This window comes from Microcaecilia unicolor, chromosome 1, assembly GCF_901765095.1.
Source record: "Microcaecilia unicolor chromosome 1, aMicUni1.1, whole genome shotgun sequence".
NCBI classification, from domain to species: domain Eukaryota; kingdom Metazoa; phylum Chordata; class Amphibia; order Gymnophiona; family Siphonopidae; genus Microcaecilia; species Microcaecilia unicolor.
The window spans coordinates 251,020,727-251,041,899 of NC_044031.1; the positions used below are offsets into that span (position 1 = coordinate 251,020,727).

Consider the following 21,173-nt stretch of genomic DNA (forward strand, 5'->3'; position numbering starts at 1 on the left):
TGAGAACTAAGAAGCTGAAGTGTTCCCAGACTAGGGTCTCTCAAGTGAACAGTGGCAGAATTCTTGCAATGAAAGGAGACTAGGATGCGTTCTATTTAGTGTTTAAAGAAGATTTTAACTCAAAAAGATGTTAAAGTAATTACTGATGTAGTAGTTAGTATTTTGGTTTACCTGAAATGTTCAGTGGCTTTGTTTATGCCACCAATCAGTGTAGTTATGATGTTAGTTACATCTGTTGCCCAAAGATCTGTTGCACTCCAATTCTATTGCTTGAAGTTCTAAAGATGCAGAAAGAAATGCATGTAATGCCACCTTTGACTTAATTTAGCAGTTCCTGGGCTTTTATATATTAGCTGCTTCAATAAATGTCTTTGTATGGTGGCTGTCAACTCTGTGCTTTAAAAAGATGATTGTGAAAATATCAAGTATTATGATTTGGCCATCTCTTTAATGTCAAGATCCATTAAAGTGTTGCTGTGTGCAGTAAATACATCCTGAGACACCCATGTATGGCAAGGCTGCTATAATAGCAAGGGTCAATGATATTTATTTGCTTTATCCTCATTGGAATGTCATCTACGATGTTTGCACAAACAGCAAACCAAAGAATGAACAGATATCTTTCTTTGTACTCTATATTCCATTTTTATATATATTTTTTATTATTATTCCAGAACATTTTGTAACTCCAGTAACATGCTGCAGAGTGCGCAGTAAAGGGCTTCACTGCTGAAAGCCTTTAACCTTGATTGAGATGTCATCAGCCTTTCTGGTTACTGAAAGCCTTTGACCTTTAATTGAGCATGATGTGAACCTCCATTTTCTGCTCGACTGTTAATGGTTCTGCTCTCTTCCCCAATTCCTGTGGCTGATTAGCTATGATTGACAGCTTTCTGCTTTAGCCACTGGTATGATATTTGCAGGAGCAACATTGTTTGCCATCTCATCTCCCATGTGGTCCTTGAATGTACACGTGTCATGACACCATATTGTGATATATTTATTTGTGTAGATATCAGTTACAGAGGTAACAGATCTAGGGAATTGCTCTTTAAGAATATGTTTTTATTTGAAATGACACAGAAAATTTCACAATAATTTCATGTTCCATTTTCTTTCCTTCATAAAACAAAACAAAAATATGATTATTTCATTTCATTTAAAAGAAACCTTCATCCTCTACTGTAAACTACCTCCTTTCCCAAGCTCTTTCCATTTAACTCCTTCCTCCTTAGCCTCTTTCCCCATCAGTAGCTGGCAAGACTCTCTGTCATTCTATTTTGTTGGGCAGTTATCCATAATGGTGTCAACCTCAGTTCAGTGAGTGCCATTTTCTGGTATTGTATTAGTAGAGCAGAAGCAACTGGGCATCTCTTCTGCCCCATGAAAAGTTGTCTTATAGCAGTTGAATCCAACTTTTTAACATTTTCTGAACAAAACAGACCCCCCCCCCCCAAATGAAACAACAAAACATGCCTGCATTTTCAATTTAACCTCTTAGTAAATAGATTGAAGGTTATTCACTATGAGATTTGGAATTTCTTCTATTCCACACCAAGCTATGCATAAATATCTTTGATATCTTTTACTAGAGTAACACAAGTTGAGGCTTAAACCATACAGAAAAATCAACCTTGCTAAAGTAATATTCCAAAATGTTAACCCCAAACTGGAAAATCTTGCATGGACTAGCTTTACCATATCCCTTAAAACAGTAATCATAGACCTATTCTCATAAATCTATGCATTCCTTTCTTGTTTTAGAAGAAATGTTCTGAAGAGTCCCTGTGCAAAAATAGTGCTTGAAAATAGTTACAAATATTGTACTTCCTCAGATTTATGGTAAAGAAGTTGAACCAGCATTTCAAATGAAAGGAAAATCCAGGCAAGCAGAGTGATTTGACATGAGCTATGTTTTGAGTTTGCAACATCTTCTCCTACAAACAGTTTCAAGGCAGGATACACTGGGTGGCCATCTCTGCTCATTGTTAGTGGGGATGTGGGGTCAAGGGACCTTTTTGCATATTTGGTGGGATTGCCCTTTGGCTCACGGAGATTCTTGAGATTCCACTGTTACCCTCAGTTGGCTGTGGATTATTGAACATCAAACCTCCGGAGTTGCCTGGCAAGTTCTGTAAATTGGCCTTCCATATAATCAGAGCTGGTTGAATTGCTCTGGTGGCAACTTGGAAACAAGCCTGTATGCCTACGAGGCAGCAACTGCTGGTGAAAGTGGACTTTGTGTCACATGTCTAAGTTAACTGCCTTACGACGCAATAGAATGCAAAGATACCTTAAAGTTTGTGAGCCGTTTACTATCTGGTGGGATGGCACTAAGGTTCAATGATTTGCTTTAGTAGATGGTTTCCATTGACAGTTGTGTTACCTTATTGCGTTTACCTTGGTGGGGGGGGGGGGGGCGCAGGGATGGGTTGGTTAGGGCACTTGGGGTTTGAGTAACTTTTGTTGTGCCAGGGTATTCCTTTGTCTTATGCCTAAGAGTGTTAGTATAATTTTTGCAGAGTTGGGCACTTTTGTTTGTCACATGAACCTTGTGTTGTATTCTGTTCTTTCAATAAAAAGTGTTAATAAAAAAAGAAAAAGATACACTGGAAGGAGCTATCATTGTATCGATTATAAAAGACCTAGACAAAATAATTTCTTATACCCTGAAACAGTTTTAGAAATGAGTGTATTTAGGAGTGAACTTATTTATTTATTATTAAATTTTTATGTATTACCTGTAAGCTCAAAAGCTATCAAAGCAGGTACAAATAACATGGGCCAAAAACCAAACAGATACAAATAAAACTATATGGAGAAAAGCTATAAGAAAATATACAAACAACATAAAGAAGGCTAAAGCAGAACACCACAGCACATACATGTATTTCAAATACAAAATAATACAAGATCAAACCTAGCAAAATCACAAACATCCATCACTGACTTCTTACAAGACTGCGAAATAAACGACATCCACACCGTGGCATACAGATTATGATCCACATTTAAATCACCTGCTCTAAACACAGTAAAGAATCTATTGACAAAATATGAGATGCATACTGCCCCAACTACATGATGAAAGACCCATCGGACTGGTTAATCGAGCGCTTCACCAAACACATCGCATTAATGTTTGCTAAAGGTCAATTCCCAACAGACAAAGGTGACATAGTATTAACACCAGTCCCCAAAAGCACAAAAAACAAAATCAGCGACATCACAAACTACAGACCAGTGGCCTCAATACCACTACTAACCAAAACGATGGAGGGCCTTGTAACACAACAGCTGATGGAATACCTGACACAATTCACAATCCTCCATAACTCCTAATCAGGCTTCAGACCACAACACAGCACAGAGGCAGTCATAACTACCCTGATAACAAAGTTCAGAAGCTTAATATGCCAAGGACAAAACATATTGCTATTACAATTCGACATGTCAAGTGCCTTCGACCTAGTAGATCACACAATATTAATGACCCTGCTCGACAATATGGGAATCAGTGGAGCAGTTGCAGCATGGTTCAATGGTTTCTTAAGGACAAGATCCTACATCATGAAAATGACTAACCAGATATCAACCTCATGGATCTCTGAGTGTGGGGTACCACAGGGATCTCCAATTTCACCAATGATGTTCAATGTAATGATGGCACCACTCGGAAAAAAACTGGAAGCAATGGGCTTCCACCCATTCATTTACGCAGACATCACCATCTACATACCTTTTCACAACAAAATCACAGAAATAATGGAGAAAATTAAAGGCCTGGACCTCATGGAAAACTGGGCAACAACTTTCAAACTCAAACTGAACAGAGACAGAACCAAATTCCTGGTTCTAGCCAGCGCACACAACCCCACATCTTACCAAAGCTTCACAATCAGTCATCAAACATACCAAATCGAAACACAACTAAAAATATTAGGAATCATTCCTGATAAACATCTGCCCTGGACAGTCAAATATCAGCAGTAAGAACAAAATATTTCGATACGCTATGGAAACTGAGAAAGATGAAAGATTATTTTCCCAGAAAAAACCTTCTGGATACTGGTACAATCGACAATTTTATTCTAACTAGACTACTGCAACGTAGCATATAAGGGGTTCAAGGAAACCACACTAAAATCACTGCAAACCATCTAAAACACTGCAGCAAGACTATTTATTTATTTAGATTTGCTCACGCCTTTTTCAGTAGTAGCTTAAGGTGAGTTACATTCAGGTACAGTGGATATTTCTCTGTCCCAGGAGGGCTCACAATCTAAGTTTGTACCTGAGGCAATGGAGGATTAAGTGACTTGCCCAAGATCACAAGGAGCAGCAGCAGGATTTGAACCGGCCACCTCTGGATTGCAAGACTGGTGCTCTAACCACTAGGCCACTCCTCCACTCTAATATTCAAGAACTTGAAATACAAAAGAGCAATTCCACTGCTCAAAGCACTGCACTGGCTACCAATCAAGACAAGACTACTCTTCACAACGAGCACCCTCATTTTCAAAATACTATTTGGAATGGTACCTGAATATATACTAGATATGATTGAGCTATCCCGAAGAAACGCAAGCCCAGAAAGCAGAGGCTACCTACTCCTTCACCTATCTAACTGTAGAAACATAACTTGCAAAACCATCTTTCTTCAGGTTTTAGCTACCTGGGTTCCAAATGGTGGAACTCAATACTAAAAGCCATAAGAAACATCACTAACTACCTTCAGTTCAGGAAAGAAATTAAAACATACCTCTTCAAAACATTCTATAGCTAAATATGTAAGCTATCAATGCACTACCTCTACAAATTGTCCCCACAAATCTTCCTCATCAAAACTTCCAGAAAACCGCACAAACTCGTCGTACCTCTAACAACATCCCACCTCTACAAACCTACCTCACGAAAACCCTTCAGATAATTACATAAACTATTAATCCTACCCCCTCCAAAACTGGCCCTCAGAAATACTATACAGATTATCGATGTCCTCTACATATCATAACGATCAAATACAAATGTAACTCCCAACTGTTGTAAGCCACTTTGAACTGAAATATGTTTTGGGAAACAGTGGGATACAAGAATGCATAAATAAAAATAAAATAAATAAATAAATTTACATATCCTTAAAGAGCATAAAATCTTTAGTTTGTACCTTAGGCAATGAAGGGTTATGTGACGTACCCGAGAACAGAAGGAGTTGCAGTGGGATTTCAGCTGGACTGTCCTGGTTCTCAGCCCAATGTTTTAACCAGTAGGCCACTCCTCCACTTTATATATATTGGTATGCCTTAATAGTTGTATTCATATTCAAAAAAAGTCATCCACCTCACATGAGACTCTCAGAGCACAGCTATTTATTTATTTAGATTTTGCTCATACCTTTTCATTGGTAGTTCAAGACAAGTTGCATTCAGGTACAGTAGATAGTTCCCTGTCCCCAGTGGGCTTTTAGTCTAGGTTTGTATCAAGAGGCAACGAAGGATGAATGGATTTGCCTAAGGTCACAATGAGTGCCAGTAGGATTTAAACTCTGGCTTTTTTGGTTCTCATTCCATTGCTCCAGCCGCTCCAAGTTGGGTTGGTCTGTTCCTTTAATTCATCATTTTATGACAAAAGAGCTCAAAGATGATGATAAATTATAGGTGTTGGACTGTCCCGATTAAAACGAAAATGTTTTACGGCGTCAGCAACAGTGATTTCTGGACTCAATGATTGTGTAAGCCTTAAATATGTCTTATGATATTTGTCATAGTAGATGTGATTTTGCTTGTATGAAATGTTTTTTTTAAAGACTCACAATATATATTTTATAATGAACAAGGAGTCAGTTGATATGTATCCCTTGAAGCAGCAGTATGCAAAATAAGGAGCCGTGGAATTTTGTAAAAAATATTTTTATTAGGAACCAAACAGCACATTACAAAGTAGAGGCACAGACATGCATTGTTTTGGGAATTATTTTGTTGAATTATTATGGCAGTTGTCCGTGTTTTGCTGCATCTGAGTAAATGGAATTCATGCTTCAGCTATCATTCAGTGGCTTTCTTCAGCACAAAGGCTGAGAAATATCGGTTACACTTAAGATGCAGCAAGACCCAGACAACTGCAACAATCATAATACCAAGCATGGAAGTCTCAGAGAACAAATAATTTGTTGAATGACTGGATACAATCAAGAAATGTTTGCTCTGAAGAGTTGGATGCTAGAGTCTGCTGATATTTGAAGATGTGAAGTAAGCCTAAGTGCTGAGTGCAGATAAGTATTTGAAGAAGATGCTGAAATGGTAACATTTTCTGCAAGTTAATTAAAAGTTTTTGCCAGTTATCATTATTCCATTTGAAATGACTCCTATACATATGTTTTGATTTTTTTTTTTTATATGGTTGTTTGAAAAACCGTTAGCCTACATATGTGGAGGTTTGTTTTTTTTGGCTTTTGCAGGTTAAGGTATAACAATTTTTTATCCATTTCTATTTATGTATATTTCAATTTTTAAAAAATATATACGTTTACTTTAAAATGATTATAAGATGGGTGCTATTAAATGTTTGTTAAGAGGTATGAATAAAACAGAGTTCTTTAGTCTCAAGTTATTGTTCTTTGAAGTTGGTTATTTGAAGAGTTAAAGTAATTAGCTGCTGGTTGCTGTTTTTTTGCTATGTCTGTAGCCCTCTCATTTGTATGATTTCAATTACCCCAATATTGACTGGATAAATGTCATGTCAAGAATGTTAGGGAGGTAAAGTCCCTAGATATAAATGACTGCCTCATGGAGCAGCTAGAACAGACAAAAGGGAGAGCTATTTTATAGATCTAGTCCTTAGTGGAATGCAGGACTTCATATGAATGATAATGATGTTGGGTTCGCTTGGCAATAGTGATCGTAACATGATCAAATCTGAGTTAATAACTGGATTGAAAACACTGAGAAAATCTAACACATTAGCATTAACTTTTGATAGGGTATGATAAAATGAGCTAAATGGTTAAAAAAAGCTTGTGGTAAAACAGAGCTACACAACAGGTTAAGCCAGTGGTTCCCAAACCTGGTTCTGGAGGCACTCCAGCCAGTCGGGTTTTCAGGCAGCACGCTTAGTGGGACTCTGGCTGCCCTCAGGCCAGTTCAAGTACCCAGTTCTGCAGGGTCCCAAATTACCTGACTGTAGCTGTTGCAGTTCACACATACATGGTGGAGGCATATGTGGTTGGGTGTCACTACTTCCCTCTGGGCTTAACTAACCTAGCTGTGCTCCGGCCTTTTACACTTCATGGACCCTGCCCTTCTGGCTCTGTCTGTATCAAATTTCTTCCCCCTGGGCAAAGTGGCACAGTATTCTTAATTTTTCTGTGCAGAATTAAAAAAACATTTTGTGTGCAGAATTCCCTCAGGACACTTGTTATGTGGGAAGATTACCTTTCTGTTTTTTTAGTTCATGGGAAAAGATGTTTTTCTTTTTTGATGTAAAAACTATTGACATAATATGTTGAGTTAAAGGTTTGATTTTTTTCCCCCATCAATTTCTTGTGTGTTGTACAAGCGTAGGCCAAGTGGTTCCATTGTCTTTGTAAAGGCATATTGTTTCATTCTTTAAAAAAAAAAAAAAGCAAATTCATTAAACTGTCGTGTTTGTGCAGGCACTTTATTATAAATAGGGCTTATGATATTAGATGATAACCAGAAATGTAGAAATGTCCTAGTTTAGAGTTATTTGATGACTTCATCTGGCTACCGCTTTTGCAGCCAGTTGATGTTATTAGAGTGGAATCAACCTCTCTCCTCCTCCTGATCCAAAAAGGAGTAGCACTGAGCTGCCAGAGCATTGCTCTCCCTTCTCACTGGCTTCTTACTCCATTTAAAGCCAGCAGCTGTGGTGCCTTGGGCTACTTCCTCTTTCTTTGTGACTTGGTGCACACTCTGACTGTAGGCAAAGAGAAAGCAGTTTGAGGTTCTGTGTCTGTCAGCTTTACCTTACAAAACTGAGATGTCTAACTAGTGGGGAGAGGGAAAGATATTCAGCTACAGCAGCTTCTGGTTGTACTACATTTCCGCTTACCCAAATTCCTGCAGGAGCAGCTGGGTGGGATGGAAGCAGGACCAGTGGGGCCAGAACAGGTGAGAAGAGAGAGGGAATAGTGGGCTGAGGAGGATACAGTGTGGTGAGAGGATAGTGAAAGACTGTAGTTCTAGGACTGGAAAAGAGAGTAGTGGGGCCAAGGAGTGGAGGAGAGAGACAGTAGTGGGTGGAGGAAGTGTTGAGATGAGGAAGGAGGAGAGAGACTGGTTATAGGGGAGAAAAGGGATGATAATGGATACGGACTAGTGAAGGGAGAGAGAAGGAGTTGGTGATGATGGGCTTGTACAAGAATATGGTTTGAATGAACTAAGGACCGCAAAACCTTTTGAAAGCCTATAAGGGGTCTGCACAACCAAAAAGGTTGAAAACATATTTACTGGAGCTAACACTCTCACTAATCCTTTCTTTAAAAAAGGATGTACACTTTTCAAAACAGATCCCACTATGAACCTATAGCTATAGACACTTTAATGTATCGTCTGCTAAGTGTTTCACTAGCATCATTTGTCTAACAGTACAGTTACCTCACTTCCAGTTTTTCTTTTTATAAGATGAGATTCTTCCCACACCACTTTCCATCACGGTGCACTGATGGAAATGCCACTGTGTGTTTTTGTAGATGGAGTCAATGATGCTTCAAAAACACTGGAAGCTCTGCAGGTGAGGGTGAGACGCCAGGAGAACTTGCTTCAGCGCTGTAAAGAGATGATCCGCTCCCACAAGGAGCGCTCCAGCCAGCTGAGCAATGAGAAGGAAGCACTGCAAGAGCAGCTGGAAGAGAGGTTTCAAGAACTGGAAAAGATAAAGGTAGGAGGGAGGAGATGCCATTTGTGGAGGCTTGAAATGTATTTCTTGTAAGCATAATAGATGAGGGTGGATATGTTCTGTCTTTGAACGTTATTCCTACTGATTTACTTCATGTAGCTGAGGTTCAGTCATTTATAGCACAGCTACTTATGAGCTGCTTATTGATTGAATTCAGGAGAAATATCATTAACCATCATTTTTATAGCTTTGCTCATTCCCATATTACTGATGATTGTTACTAATTTTTTTTAAGAAAGCAAACGGGCAAATGATCTGCAAGATCCAATATAAGCAGCAAACCAACATATTGTTAGTAAAAATAATATCATATAAAAAGCAGACAACACATAAATGAAAGTAAAAAGAGGTGGAATAAAAACACTCAAGTACCCAAGAGGTGTGATCCAACTGTATCACCTGTTGGTTAAAAACTAAAAAGCAAATAAAAAATATCTGAACTTATTTTGAAGACTATTTTATTTCCTATCTGCAGTTATAATTTGCATTTAATTATTTATTTGTTACTGATTTATTATTTTGATGTGTGTATTACAGTTTTTATTTAGCCTCTGATGCAACCCTTGAGTGGGCGAAAAATGGCTGTGTCGGGCATTTGAGTTTTTAAATGTTCTAGCTTTTTATGTGGTGAATAAAATTTGATCCTTTTTTTTTTTTTTTTTTTTTTACTATCAATCTACTGGTTTGCTACAAATATATATATTTTAAATTATTAGTGATATTTTACAAATCATATGGTTCACTATTGCAGTCTTGATTTTCTGAGATGAATTAATGTTATACCTCTAAAGAAGAATGTATCCACTGTGCAATAATTGAAATGTACACATATAGGACCAGATTCTATAAATGGCGCCAAAATTCTGGGACTTAATGCTATTCTATAAAGGGCATAGCATTGAGTGCTAAATTCAGCACTCAACGTTGGGCACAAGGACTTAGGCCAGTTGAAACCTGGTATAAATCCTGGCACTCAGATTGGACATGGATCCAAACTATTCTGATAAATTAATATTTTCTGAAACCTTGAGTCGTTGGGCACCATGGAAACTTTAGATTTTACAGATTATTTCAGTTTGTGAGGGGTATTACTAATAGGAATTGTAGCAGTTCCAAAATAATAAGACGTAAAAATAAAACCAAATAATTGTTGGAGACCAGAAAGTCACACTGTTACATTAATATTTTTATTACATTAGCTATGGTTTACAAAAGCAATCATATAATTTTATAATACGTTTTCTGCATGTAAAGGATGTTGTATATTAGCAAAAGGGCTCATATAAAATTCTGTGAGGTATATATTTTATTTATTTATTTATTTGTAGCATTTGCATCCCACATTTTCCCAACAATTTGCAGGCTCAATGTGGCTTACATTTGCCGTATTGGCGGTTGCCATTTCTGGGTAACAGAATTACAAATGGTAATGTGCTAAGTTGCATACATACATGGTAACATACATGTAACATAACATACGTGAACAGATCATGGTATAGATATATATGAAGTGCATATATATGTTAAGGAAGAATAAATTATGGCAATACATGGAAGTTCCTGAGTAAGAAATTGGAAGAATAAATTATAGTAATACATGAACGTTCCTGAGTACGAAATTGGGTCGTATCATTCTTTAGGTCATTGACTATGGAGAGACCATATTCGACATAGAGATTGAAGTGGTTATGCTTATTCATTAGTGGTAAGGAGGTTGATCAGTCAAGTGATAAGATTTCAATTATGTCTATGTCGTGTAAAGTCTTATTTTTTGGTGTTTAAGATGGATGTTTATGGTATGCCTTCTTGAACAGATCTGTTTTCAGTAGCCTTCGGAAGATAGTTAGGTCTTGCGTTATTTTTATGGCCTTCGGTAGTGCGTTCCATAGCTACGTGCAGATGTATATGAAACTGGTCGCGTATGTGGATTTATAGTAACATAGTAGATGACGGCAGATAAAGACCTGTACGGTCCATCTAGTCTACCCAAGTTAATAAACACATTATATATGGTATGATGCGATACATCATAAGCATTCCTGATCTTGATTTATTCTTGCCATTTTTAGGGCATAGACCGTAGAAGTCTGCCTGTCTCTGGCCTTGTTCTAAAATTTCTGAAGTTGTTCTCAAAGCCTCTGAAAAACTCCACCCAGCCCATCCATATCTATTCATCCTCGATCAGGGCACAGACCGTAGAAGTCTGCCCTGTACTGGCTTTCCTAGCTAATCTCCGCTAACCTTCTCTGGATCCTTTCCTTCATATGACTACCCCTTCATACTTTACTTCTGAGGCAATTAGAAAAATAACTGGACAATAATAATAATACCAAGAAAAATTACCCATCTTAAATTAAGAATGACCTAATAGTTCTGAACTTCAGTATGGAGGTCCAATAGCCATATTAGGTTCTCTGCATTTTCTGAGATCTTCTATAGAACCTAAAAGACTCATCCAAAGACAATCTACATTTCTTTAAAAGATAACATAGACTCCTTTTTTAGAGAAAAACTGACACACTATACCTTTTTCTTCCCAAGATCAATGACACTACTGTCAGGGGTACAACCAAATCAGTTTACATATATATGATATGCAAGTACTTTCTCTGACTCTAATCTTTTGTACCTGGGGCAATGGAGATTTAAGTGACTTGCCCAGGGTCACAAGGAGGTACATCACACTGAACTAACCACTAAGCTACTCCTCCACTCCACTTCTGGATTCCTGTGATTTGTAAACATTCATCAAATATACCCAACAGCTGAAAATGGATTTTCTTGGGATATTATGCCCTCACTAGTGAACAATTTCCTTTCATGTTAGGGACCATTTCAAAAACTGTATTATGAATGAATCCCTATGTATCTGAATTTGGAAGAACTAATATTTTGGGTTGATGCTTAGATTTTGATGTTAAAATCATTCATCCTCTTTTCTCACACGTAATCATCTAAGAGAAGAATACCATTGCCTTTAACTTTGGATACAGTCTATTAATTTGCTATTTTTAAAAATTTTAGTCCTTTGCAGTTAAGGTAATGGAGATTGAGGAATGTGTGTGCTGATCTCTTTGCATTCCTGGTAGGCAAGTCTATAAGGTCTGACATATAGGTCGGGGCTTCCCCATGAACGATTTTGTGGACCAGGGTGCAAACTTTGAATGCAATTCGTTCTTTTAGTGGGGGCCAGTGTAGTTTCTCTCTTAGGGGTTTGGCGCTTTCGTATTTCGCTTTCCCAAATATGAGTCTGGCTGCTGTTTTTTGAGCGGTTTGAAGCTTCTTAATGATTTGTTCTTTACATCCAGCATAAATGGCATTGCAGTAGTCTAGATGGCTTAGCACCATTGATTGTACTAGGCTGCGGAATACTTCCCTTGGGAAGAAAGGTTTGATCCTTTTAAGTTTCCACATTGAGTAGAACATTTTTTTTGCTGTATTTTTCGCATGATCTTCAAGTGTGAGATTTCGGTCGATTGTGACTCCCAGAATTTTTAAGCTGTCTGAGACTGGGACAAGTAGATGCATAGAAAGTGTGCATCTATTTTTACATTACCAGTGTGTACTCCTAGGGAAGTACTTTATATACTTGATAATAATCAAAGATTTTTTGGCCAAAAAACAAACGTCAAAAATTGCCTCTCGGTTTATATTTGAGCCTTCCCCTGCTCCCCCGTGGTATCTGGTCTACCTCTCCTTTCTTTCTTCCCTTCCTCCCCCGTGGTGTCTGGTCTACCTCTCCTTCCTTCCCTTCGCTTCTGACTGAGCTAAGTGTTGTGGATATTGCACTGATAACTGTTTGAAGTGAATTTTTAACAAGTTTTTTGGGGGGAGTCACACAGGCTTTAAAAAAAAAAATTTAAATATGGGCTAAATGATGATGAAACCAGCACCAGTTTAATCACCAAGGTGCATTGAAGTGAGACATTGTAGTTTTACTGTGTTTGATGTCCCATTTTATTCACATACAGCGCCTTTTCAGATAGGTCATGGATGTGTGAATATCAATGTGTTTCAAAAAAGTGCAGAATATGGGACATATGTACCCTGTTTCCCCGAAAATAAGACAACCCCTGAAAATAAGACCTAGTAGAGGTTTTGCTGTATTGCTAAATATAAGGCCTCCCCCGAAAGTAAGACCTAGCAAAGTTTTTGTTTGGCCCCAACGGGACATGGACACAGAAACCTTAATTTTTTTCGCTGCAACCCAAAGACGAAATAACATAAAAGAAATGCAAGAAACAAGTCTGAGGTGGAAAATCTATCGTCCAGCGGACTCCTACCATCCTCCTTCACGCTTTTGTGAAGATCAACTACCGGTAAGTGAGCCCTGAAAGAAAAGAAACATCCCCCTTGCAGAAATAATAAAAGAAAAGAAAATGAATAACCGAGCCCTTTCGGCACTGCTCCATCGCCCAAGGGCTAAGTCAGACTAGAAGGATTGAAAGTGTTGCGAATGTACAGGAGGAGTGCATAAAGCGCCACCAACGGGGAACGGAGCTACCGTAGAATTTTTTTTTAACGTTTGTAATACGGTAGGGATGATCCTGCGCCCTAAGCCCTCTCACAACCTCCTGAGACCCCCAGCCAGAGCAGCCCGGCCCCACATTCCATTACCTTCCCTAGTTCATACCCCTCCTCCATTCCCAGCCCGGCCAGGGCGGCTCTGCTCCACTCGAGTCTTTGGTCACTGTGGGCAGATAGGCGAGCCATGGCCTACTTCTGCAGGATACCGCCCCCCACTTCAATACTGTTCCCGACCGCCACAGTCCCCCTACTACTCCCGAATAAGACATCCCCTGAAAATAAGACCTAGCGCATCTTTGGGAGCAAAAATTAATATAAGACACTGTCTTATTTTCGGGGAAACACGGTATATGCAAAGTAAAATCAGCATATCTTCTCCCACCCCTCCCCCCTCTCCAACAAAGAAGTATTAAAAGCGGAATAAACGTACAGCAGATAAACGTGCATCTCACAAAATACAGTATGGTACACGTGCAAATTCAGAAGGGGCGTAAAGGAAGCTAAACACACAGAAAGCGGGCCCACATAGGCAAACACCTGCCTGTCTGTAATTTTCTTGCCCGGAACTATTCTTTGATGGTTCCAGCCCTGTGTACTTGTACTGATTTTTTTTTTTAATTTCCTTCTAACATCACATTTCTAGGACTAAAGGATCCTTATTTTCTTTGTTTTCCATCTTTCTCAGGAGTTCATTTTAAGATGATTTTGGATAGATCAGTTTAACAGGCAGTTCAACTTTACCTAAGGATCTGAGAAGTATAAGTTCTTATACTTTTATTCCAGAGAATTTAAAAACATTTATTTAGAAAGTTTCTATTATTTTTCTTTTCCACTTTTTTTTTGTTAAACAAGTTTGAACCAAACTTAGGAGTTGATGGAATACAAAAGCCATATTACATTGTATTATATTACGTCATGGTGCAGAGCGAGCATATGCTGGTGATGATGGAGTGACAGATTCGCACACTGACTTGCAGAATGAAAATACTGTGTGAGAGAAGATTGGCTGGTGCTGGACTGGGGGGGGGGGGCATCTCTACAGCTATCCTACTGCATACACTAGTGAGTGTTCACTTCCAGCCATACCCATGGGTGCGGGAAAGCATCAGGCCATGAGAACTGCCTGCAACAGGCCTTTCCATTACGTCCCAAGGATCAGTCCAGACAAATGGGTTGTGACCATCCGCCAGCAGGTAGAGAGAGAGTTAGTTGTGCCTCATAAGCTCCTGCGTTTAGTAACCTAGCCAGTATTCGCTATCTTCAGCAGGCGGGATAGTAGCTCCTGTGTGCTGTGGTGACTTTTGTGTGGCCTCCTGTCCTGATTGCAGGTTCAGTTGAGTTTGGGGTTGAGAATATCCTGTGCCTCAGATGTAAACATATTGGTCTAGGTCCCTTCCTGCTCCCCTGTTTCCACATTCTACCTCTTTATTTCAGACTTCCCTTCTCTTTTTCTCCTGCCTCTAAAAAACTAAAAAAAAAGCAACTACTGTGGTTCTTTTTGAGAGCGCTTGTGCTGTGGGAAGATTGTGGGGCTTCAGTGCCTTGGAGGTTATGAGACTGGCAGTTTTCTGTGAGTATATTTATTATTCTCTATGTCTGAGGGGGGGGGGGGGGAACTCTCGGCTGCTGGTTCCTGCACGCTTTGTTTACTTCTGTGGACATGTTGCTTTTGCCTACTTTGGCCATCAGTACTCTGTCTCCGGGAGTTCAATCTGGTCCCACTCTGATGGTGGTTTTGTTGGGCTCAGCGCCAACTGCTCCTGTACTCCGCGAGGCTTTAGTGGCCATTTTGTCAGTGGGTTCCTCGCCCGCTACCATGTCCCAGGATGTTGTTTTTGCGGCCTGAATTTGTTCTTTATTACATCAGGCCTTGTTATTAAAGTCAGCTCAAGCTGCCTCTCCTTCTTCCCCTCACGTTGCTTTTTAGTTCCTAAGATACAAAAACTTTCCGTTTCATAGGATTTGGAGAATGTTCCTTGTCGGGACTCAGAGGAGGTTTTATCTGTGTATTCTAACTGTCCTAGTTCTGCTGATGGCCCTGACTTGGACATGTAAGAGTCAGATGGGGGTTGTGATCCTACTTGTAACTAGGCTGGTTTTTTTTTTTTTTTTGTGGTTACATTTGTACCCCGCGCTTTCCCACTCATGGCAGGCGCAAAGCGGCTTACATGGGGCAATGGAGGGTTAAGTGACTTGCCCAGAGTCACAAGGAGCTGCCTGTGCCGGGAATCGAACTCAGTTCCTCAGTTCCCCAGGACCAAAGTCCACCACCCTAACCACTAGGCCACTCCTCCACTTTTTGAGAGCGGAGTTGCCTCTGTTGATCACAAAATCTATGGAGGCTTTACACATTTCTTCTCCTGCTTCTCCATCCTCTGGTCCTGCTGCATCTATTATGTCAGGTACTAAGACGCTTCCTGTATCTTTCCATATTCATGAAGCTATGCAGGAGCTTATTGCAACTCAGTGGGAGACCCCTTATTCTAACCTCTGGCTAGTTTGCGCTATTTCCGAATTATCCCCTTCTGCTGTCTGATTTAGAGCATTTTGCTCTGCCTAAGGTGGATGCCCTTATTACGGCGGTTGCTAAACATACTACGATCCCTATTGAAGGCGGCACTACATTAAAGGATATGCATGACCACAAGCTTGATTCTTTCTTGAAGCTTGCCTTTTAACTAGCTGTGTTAAATTCTCAGACAGCAATTTCTTCTTCTTTTGTAGCCAGGGCTTCTTTATCGTGGATTCAGCAATTGCCCACGTTGGACTCGCCTCCAGACTTTCTCTCTACCCTAGAGGCGGAGTTGTCCTATTTGTCAGATGCTCTTTATGATATTCTCCGAATGTTCTGTACTTTTTTGGGATCTTGCTAGGTATTTGTGACCTGGATTGGCCACCGTTGGAAACAGGATGCTGGGCTTGATGGACCTTTGGTCTTTCCCAGTATGGCAATACTTACGTACTTATGAAACCTTGATACTTCCTGCTTTTGTCATAGATGCATGTTTATGTATTCTGCAAAGAGCTGTGTAGATGTCTGTTCAAAATGACAGGCCTCGTAGATTTCTCCCACTTTGTACCCTTTAGAGATAGCCATTTCCAATTCTACAGTACACCATGTCCACACCATGGCGTTCTCACTGTTGTCATAGGCACATTTCTCCCACTGACCCGTTACTGTGCAGGTACAACACAACAGGGACATGAACTTACCGTGCACCCTTAAGGTAAGTATGGTGAAAAAGAGTCCACGCAGGGGGAACACTGACTTTCACAAGCCCGGAGAAGGGGCTTAAGTTGTTATAGATGATTTAACCCTCTTATTGTTTTTTGGACCAGTTGCTCCAAGAAGTAGTCATTTATTGTGTCTAGGAATTTTACCTCTCTAGATCTCCATGATGTAACATTTATCCAGTCAATATTGGGATAATTTTTTATTTATTTTTGTTACATTTGTACCCCGCGCTTTCCCACTCATGGCAGGCTCAATGCGGCTTACATGGGGCAGTGGAGAGTTAAGTGAAATCACACATTATTATACTATTGCCCAATCTGCCAGCTATACTAATTTCTGTAAACATTTCTTCATCTGTCTGTTCGTTCTCTCCTGGCAGATAGTATACAGCCTTGACAGTATACTCCTTCCTGTCACACATGGAATTTCTGTCCATAAGGATTCCACGCTGCTATCTGTTTCATATAGAACGTTTATTTTGTTTGATTCAATTCACTCTTTAACATATAGCACAACCCCCTCCAAATTTGATCCACTTTATCATTGTAATGTAATTTGTACCTTGATAACACACAGGGCGTATTTTCAAAGCACTTAGTCTTACAAAGTTCCATAAATTACTATAAAACCTTGTCAGTCTAAGTGCTTTGAAAATGTGTCTCATTGATTGTTCTCCTCCTTCCAGGCCTGTGAGATGCCTGTTATCTGGGTCTAGGTCAGTTCCCACTGGACAGTTCTCACCCACCAATTCCCACCTAGGACAATTCCCACCACACCAGGGGCGACAGTTCCCACCCAAAACAACCCCCCCCCCCACAAAACACACTAGGACAATTAATCTCCCCAACCCCCTTTTACACATCCCTTTCCCCTTCCAGACATGCAGTTTATTTAGGGGGGGCAGTGCCCCTCCACACACCCCCTAACTGCACCCTGCCTGCAAGTAAACTACAAAAAAAGATTTTAAATGCTCCTAAATAAGTAAGTAAATAAATAGATAGATAGAAACTCTGAATTTTGCCCACAACATGTGCAAGGTATCCCTATAATAACCAGCCTCTCAAAATTGAATAAACTTACTTGAATGTGTGGCAGTGAGAGGGGAGTCACAGGGCAGTTACTGAGCCAGGAAAGGGAAGAGCTGTGGGAGCTGCTGCTGCTTTGCTGTCTTTACTCATCTTGCTCGTGTCGAGTAGAGGGGCACAAGAGGGAGGGAGAGAGTGGGACACAAGGGAAGGTAAACCACCTGCCAGAACCGGAATTCCTTCGGGTACTGCTGGAGCCACTGCTTGCTCAGCTTGCTCAGGGAGGGAGGGAGGGGAAGAGAGAGAGACAGACTTATCCAGCACTCACTGTGAGGAAGCACAGGATGCACCATCAAGACGCATTGCCAGAGGCACTCCACTACTCACCTTTCCCTCCTCCAAGCGAACTCCATTTACCACCACCCTCTGTCGCCTGTCCGTCAACCAGTTCCTAATCCAGTTCACCACTTCGGGACCTATCTTCAGCCCATCGAGTTTATTTAAGAGCCTCCTGTGGGGAACCGTGTCAAAAGCTTTGCTAAAATCTAAGTAGATTACGTCTATAGCATGTGCACGATTCAGTTCTGCTGTTACCCAATCAAAGAATTCAACGAGATTCGTTTGGCACGATTTCCCTCTGGTAAAACCATGTTGTCTCGGATCTTGCAACTTATTGGCTTCCAGGAAATTCACTATCCTTTCCTTCAGCATCGCTTACAAAATTGCCATCATGATGTTTCCAGTCACTGCATCCATATTGAGGGGATTCTAAAGAAATATTCTTAGCTTTATCAGCAAAACAAAGAGTGTTTTAGGCAAGGTTAATGAATGCATGTAATTTTGAGTTTGTGTTTTAGTGAACTTTGTGCTCACAATTTTTCTAGTTAGGAAAATGCCAGTTTTCAAATACTATATAAATATTCTTCATTGGAGTATAATTGAATATCTTTTCTTCAAAAGTTGCCATTGGCATTTCATTATAGCTTGTATTGTTTTTTTTTTTTTTTTCAGTTAATTAGCTCAGATTTATCTAACTTGATTTTTTATTTTTTAAGTGTTTTCAATTTTTGTTTCTTTTTTCCACTCAAGCATTGAAATAGTATGAGGCTATATATATTATCAAGAGCTTCAATATCAATTTCTCGGAGAATGTACCTTATAGTTGGAGTTCGAATAGTAATTTAGTTAATACATGGAGCGAGTGCCATCATTGATATGGGGGCTGGAGGGAGGAAGGGGGGGATTGAGGAGAAAATGGTTAAACCCACTTTGGATGTTGATTTGTATTTCGTTGAACATATACAGCATGATTGGTTGGTGAAATTGTATAGTGAACTGTATTGGTGTATTATGCTGTAGTTTCAATAAAAACTGTTTAAACATAAATATTAATTTCTCTTAATTGTTTGCCAGGACCTTCATACCACTGAAAAGACAAAACTGATCACACAACTACGTGATGCAAAGAATTTGGTGGAACAGCTGGAGCAAGACAAGGTAATCAAAAAGAATGTGCCTGAGGAAAAGGGCAGCAGGACGTTGTTTTTGGTTTTTATTTTTGCAGTAACTGTAATCCATGAAAGAGAGAAACTATGTACTTTTTGGTGCCAGTTGCTCCAGCTTATGTTAGGAATTGTGTGTATGTGTATATTTATTTTCCATTTCCATATCATCAAGCTGATCAATCCATAGACTGGTGGGTTGTGTCCATCTACCAGCAGGTGGAGATAGAGAGCAAACTTTTGCCTCCCTATATGTGGTCATGTGCTGCCGGAAACTCCCCAGTATGTTCTCTATCTCAGCAGGTGGTGGTCACACACAGCAGCAGCTCTGCCTAGGCCTCCAAGCCTAATTTTTAGGTTTTGTTGAGTGCCTGGGGTTGAGGGCTCTTTTGAGCAAGTGCAAACCTGGTGGTGCCAGGTCCCTCCTTTTCTCCCCCCTCCCGCTGGCTCCGTTAAAAAAAAAAAAATTTTGAACGTCCTTAAAGGCGTTTATTTCGACGTTTATTTAAGCGTCTATTGCAGCTACTCACTGGGACACCAGGTCGTTACAACTCGGAGCGGACAGCAGGTAATTTTTACCTTTTTATAGCGGGCAGGGGGTTCCCCGATTCTTCTCCTCGTGGCATATGGCGTCGGAGGGCGAGGGCGCAAAGGGTCGCTCCCCGGGTCGCTTGAGCGCTTCTAGAGGGGATGCGGGGGTCTTCAAGCCTGATTCGCCCTTGTTGGGTGACAGTTTCGTGACCGATGAATGTCCCGGTCCTTCCTCCGGCGTGGCGGTTTTTCCCACCATAAACGCCCATCCCCCGCTCCTCGCCTCCGCCATCTTGGCCGGCCATGCGGCTCGGACGGCTTCTTCTTGGGCCGCCCTTGAGGTTGGAGACATTAATGCCATGAACGCCCTTAATTTGGGCGACGGCACAGAAGCGGCTAAAGTTAAGAGCCGTTCTTCCCGCGCGGCTCCTTCGCGGAGTTTCGCGCCGGACGCCATTTTGGATGCGCAGCATGTCTCTCCCCCGCTCTTGCGAGCGCCGGTTGAGGGTGCGTCTAGGGCTGTTGCCCAGACTGCGGAAGTGCACAGTCTGGGGGGTTTCTCCCCCGAGTTTGTTTTGCTGCTGCATCAGGCCTTCCTCATGCACAACGCTGCCCCTGCTCCCTCGTCTGGTAAAGAGGTTGAGGTTCCCAGAGGTAAACGCCCTCGGGTTGATTCCCAGGCCTTGGAGGAATTTGTCTCCTCCGATGTAGATGAGGGCAGCGTGTCTGAGGTCTCCCAACGGTCCTTTGCGGATTCTTTGGAGGAGACGGATCCCCGCTCGGATGGAGCGGATGACCCCTCTGCAGCGCGGCTTTTTAGCCCAGAGGATTTGCCCAACCTGTTGTTACAGGCCATGGACACTTTGAAGATTTCCTCTCCGGAGGACGTCTCTCCCTCAGCCCCTGTTGGCTCTGCCATTATGCTGGGGACGAAGCGCCCACCTAGAACCTTCCACGTGCATGATGCCATGCACACCTTAATTTCGGCTCAATGGGATGTCCCGGAAGCGAGCCTTAAAGTGGCTAGGGCTATGTCCCGCCTCTATCCTTTGGCTGTGAGTGAACGTGAGGCCTATCTGTGGCCTATCGTGGATTCTTTAATCACTGCGGTGACTAAGAAAACGGCGTTGCCGGTGGAAGGTGGCACGGCCCTAAAGGACGCCCAAGACAGAAGATTGGAGGCGGCCTTAAGGTCGTCCTTTGAGGCGGCTGCTTTAAATTTGCAGGCCTCAGTTTGCGGCTCCTATGTGGCCAGGGCGTGCCTGACTATGGTGCAGCGGGCTTCCCCCTCGGATCATTCCTTGAGGGCTGATTGGCCGGCCCTGGAATCGGGCTTAGCCTATTTGGCAGACTTGCTGTATGATGTCTTGAGGGCCTCAGCGAAAGGCATGGCTCAGACAATCTCTGCGCGGCGGTGGCTTTGGCTGAAACATTGTT

At 41.1% G+C, this 21,173-nt stretch overlaps 1 protein-coding gene across 1 annotated transcript in view; it reads left to right on the top strand.

Moving 5' to 3' along the window:
- Positions 1-21,173, top strand: part of LOC115474884 (golgin subfamily A member 4-like) — a 191,417-nt gene that overhangs the window by 150,296 nt on the left and 19,948 nt on the right. The window contains exons 9-10 of the mRNA XM_030210613.1: positions 8,711-8,898; positions 19,117-19,200. Of these exons, the coding sequence (XP_030066473.1) occupies positions 8,711-8,898; positions 19,117-19,200 (272 nt within the window). The remainder of the gene's footprint in view (positions 1-8,710; positions 8,899-19,116; positions 19,201-21,173) is intronic.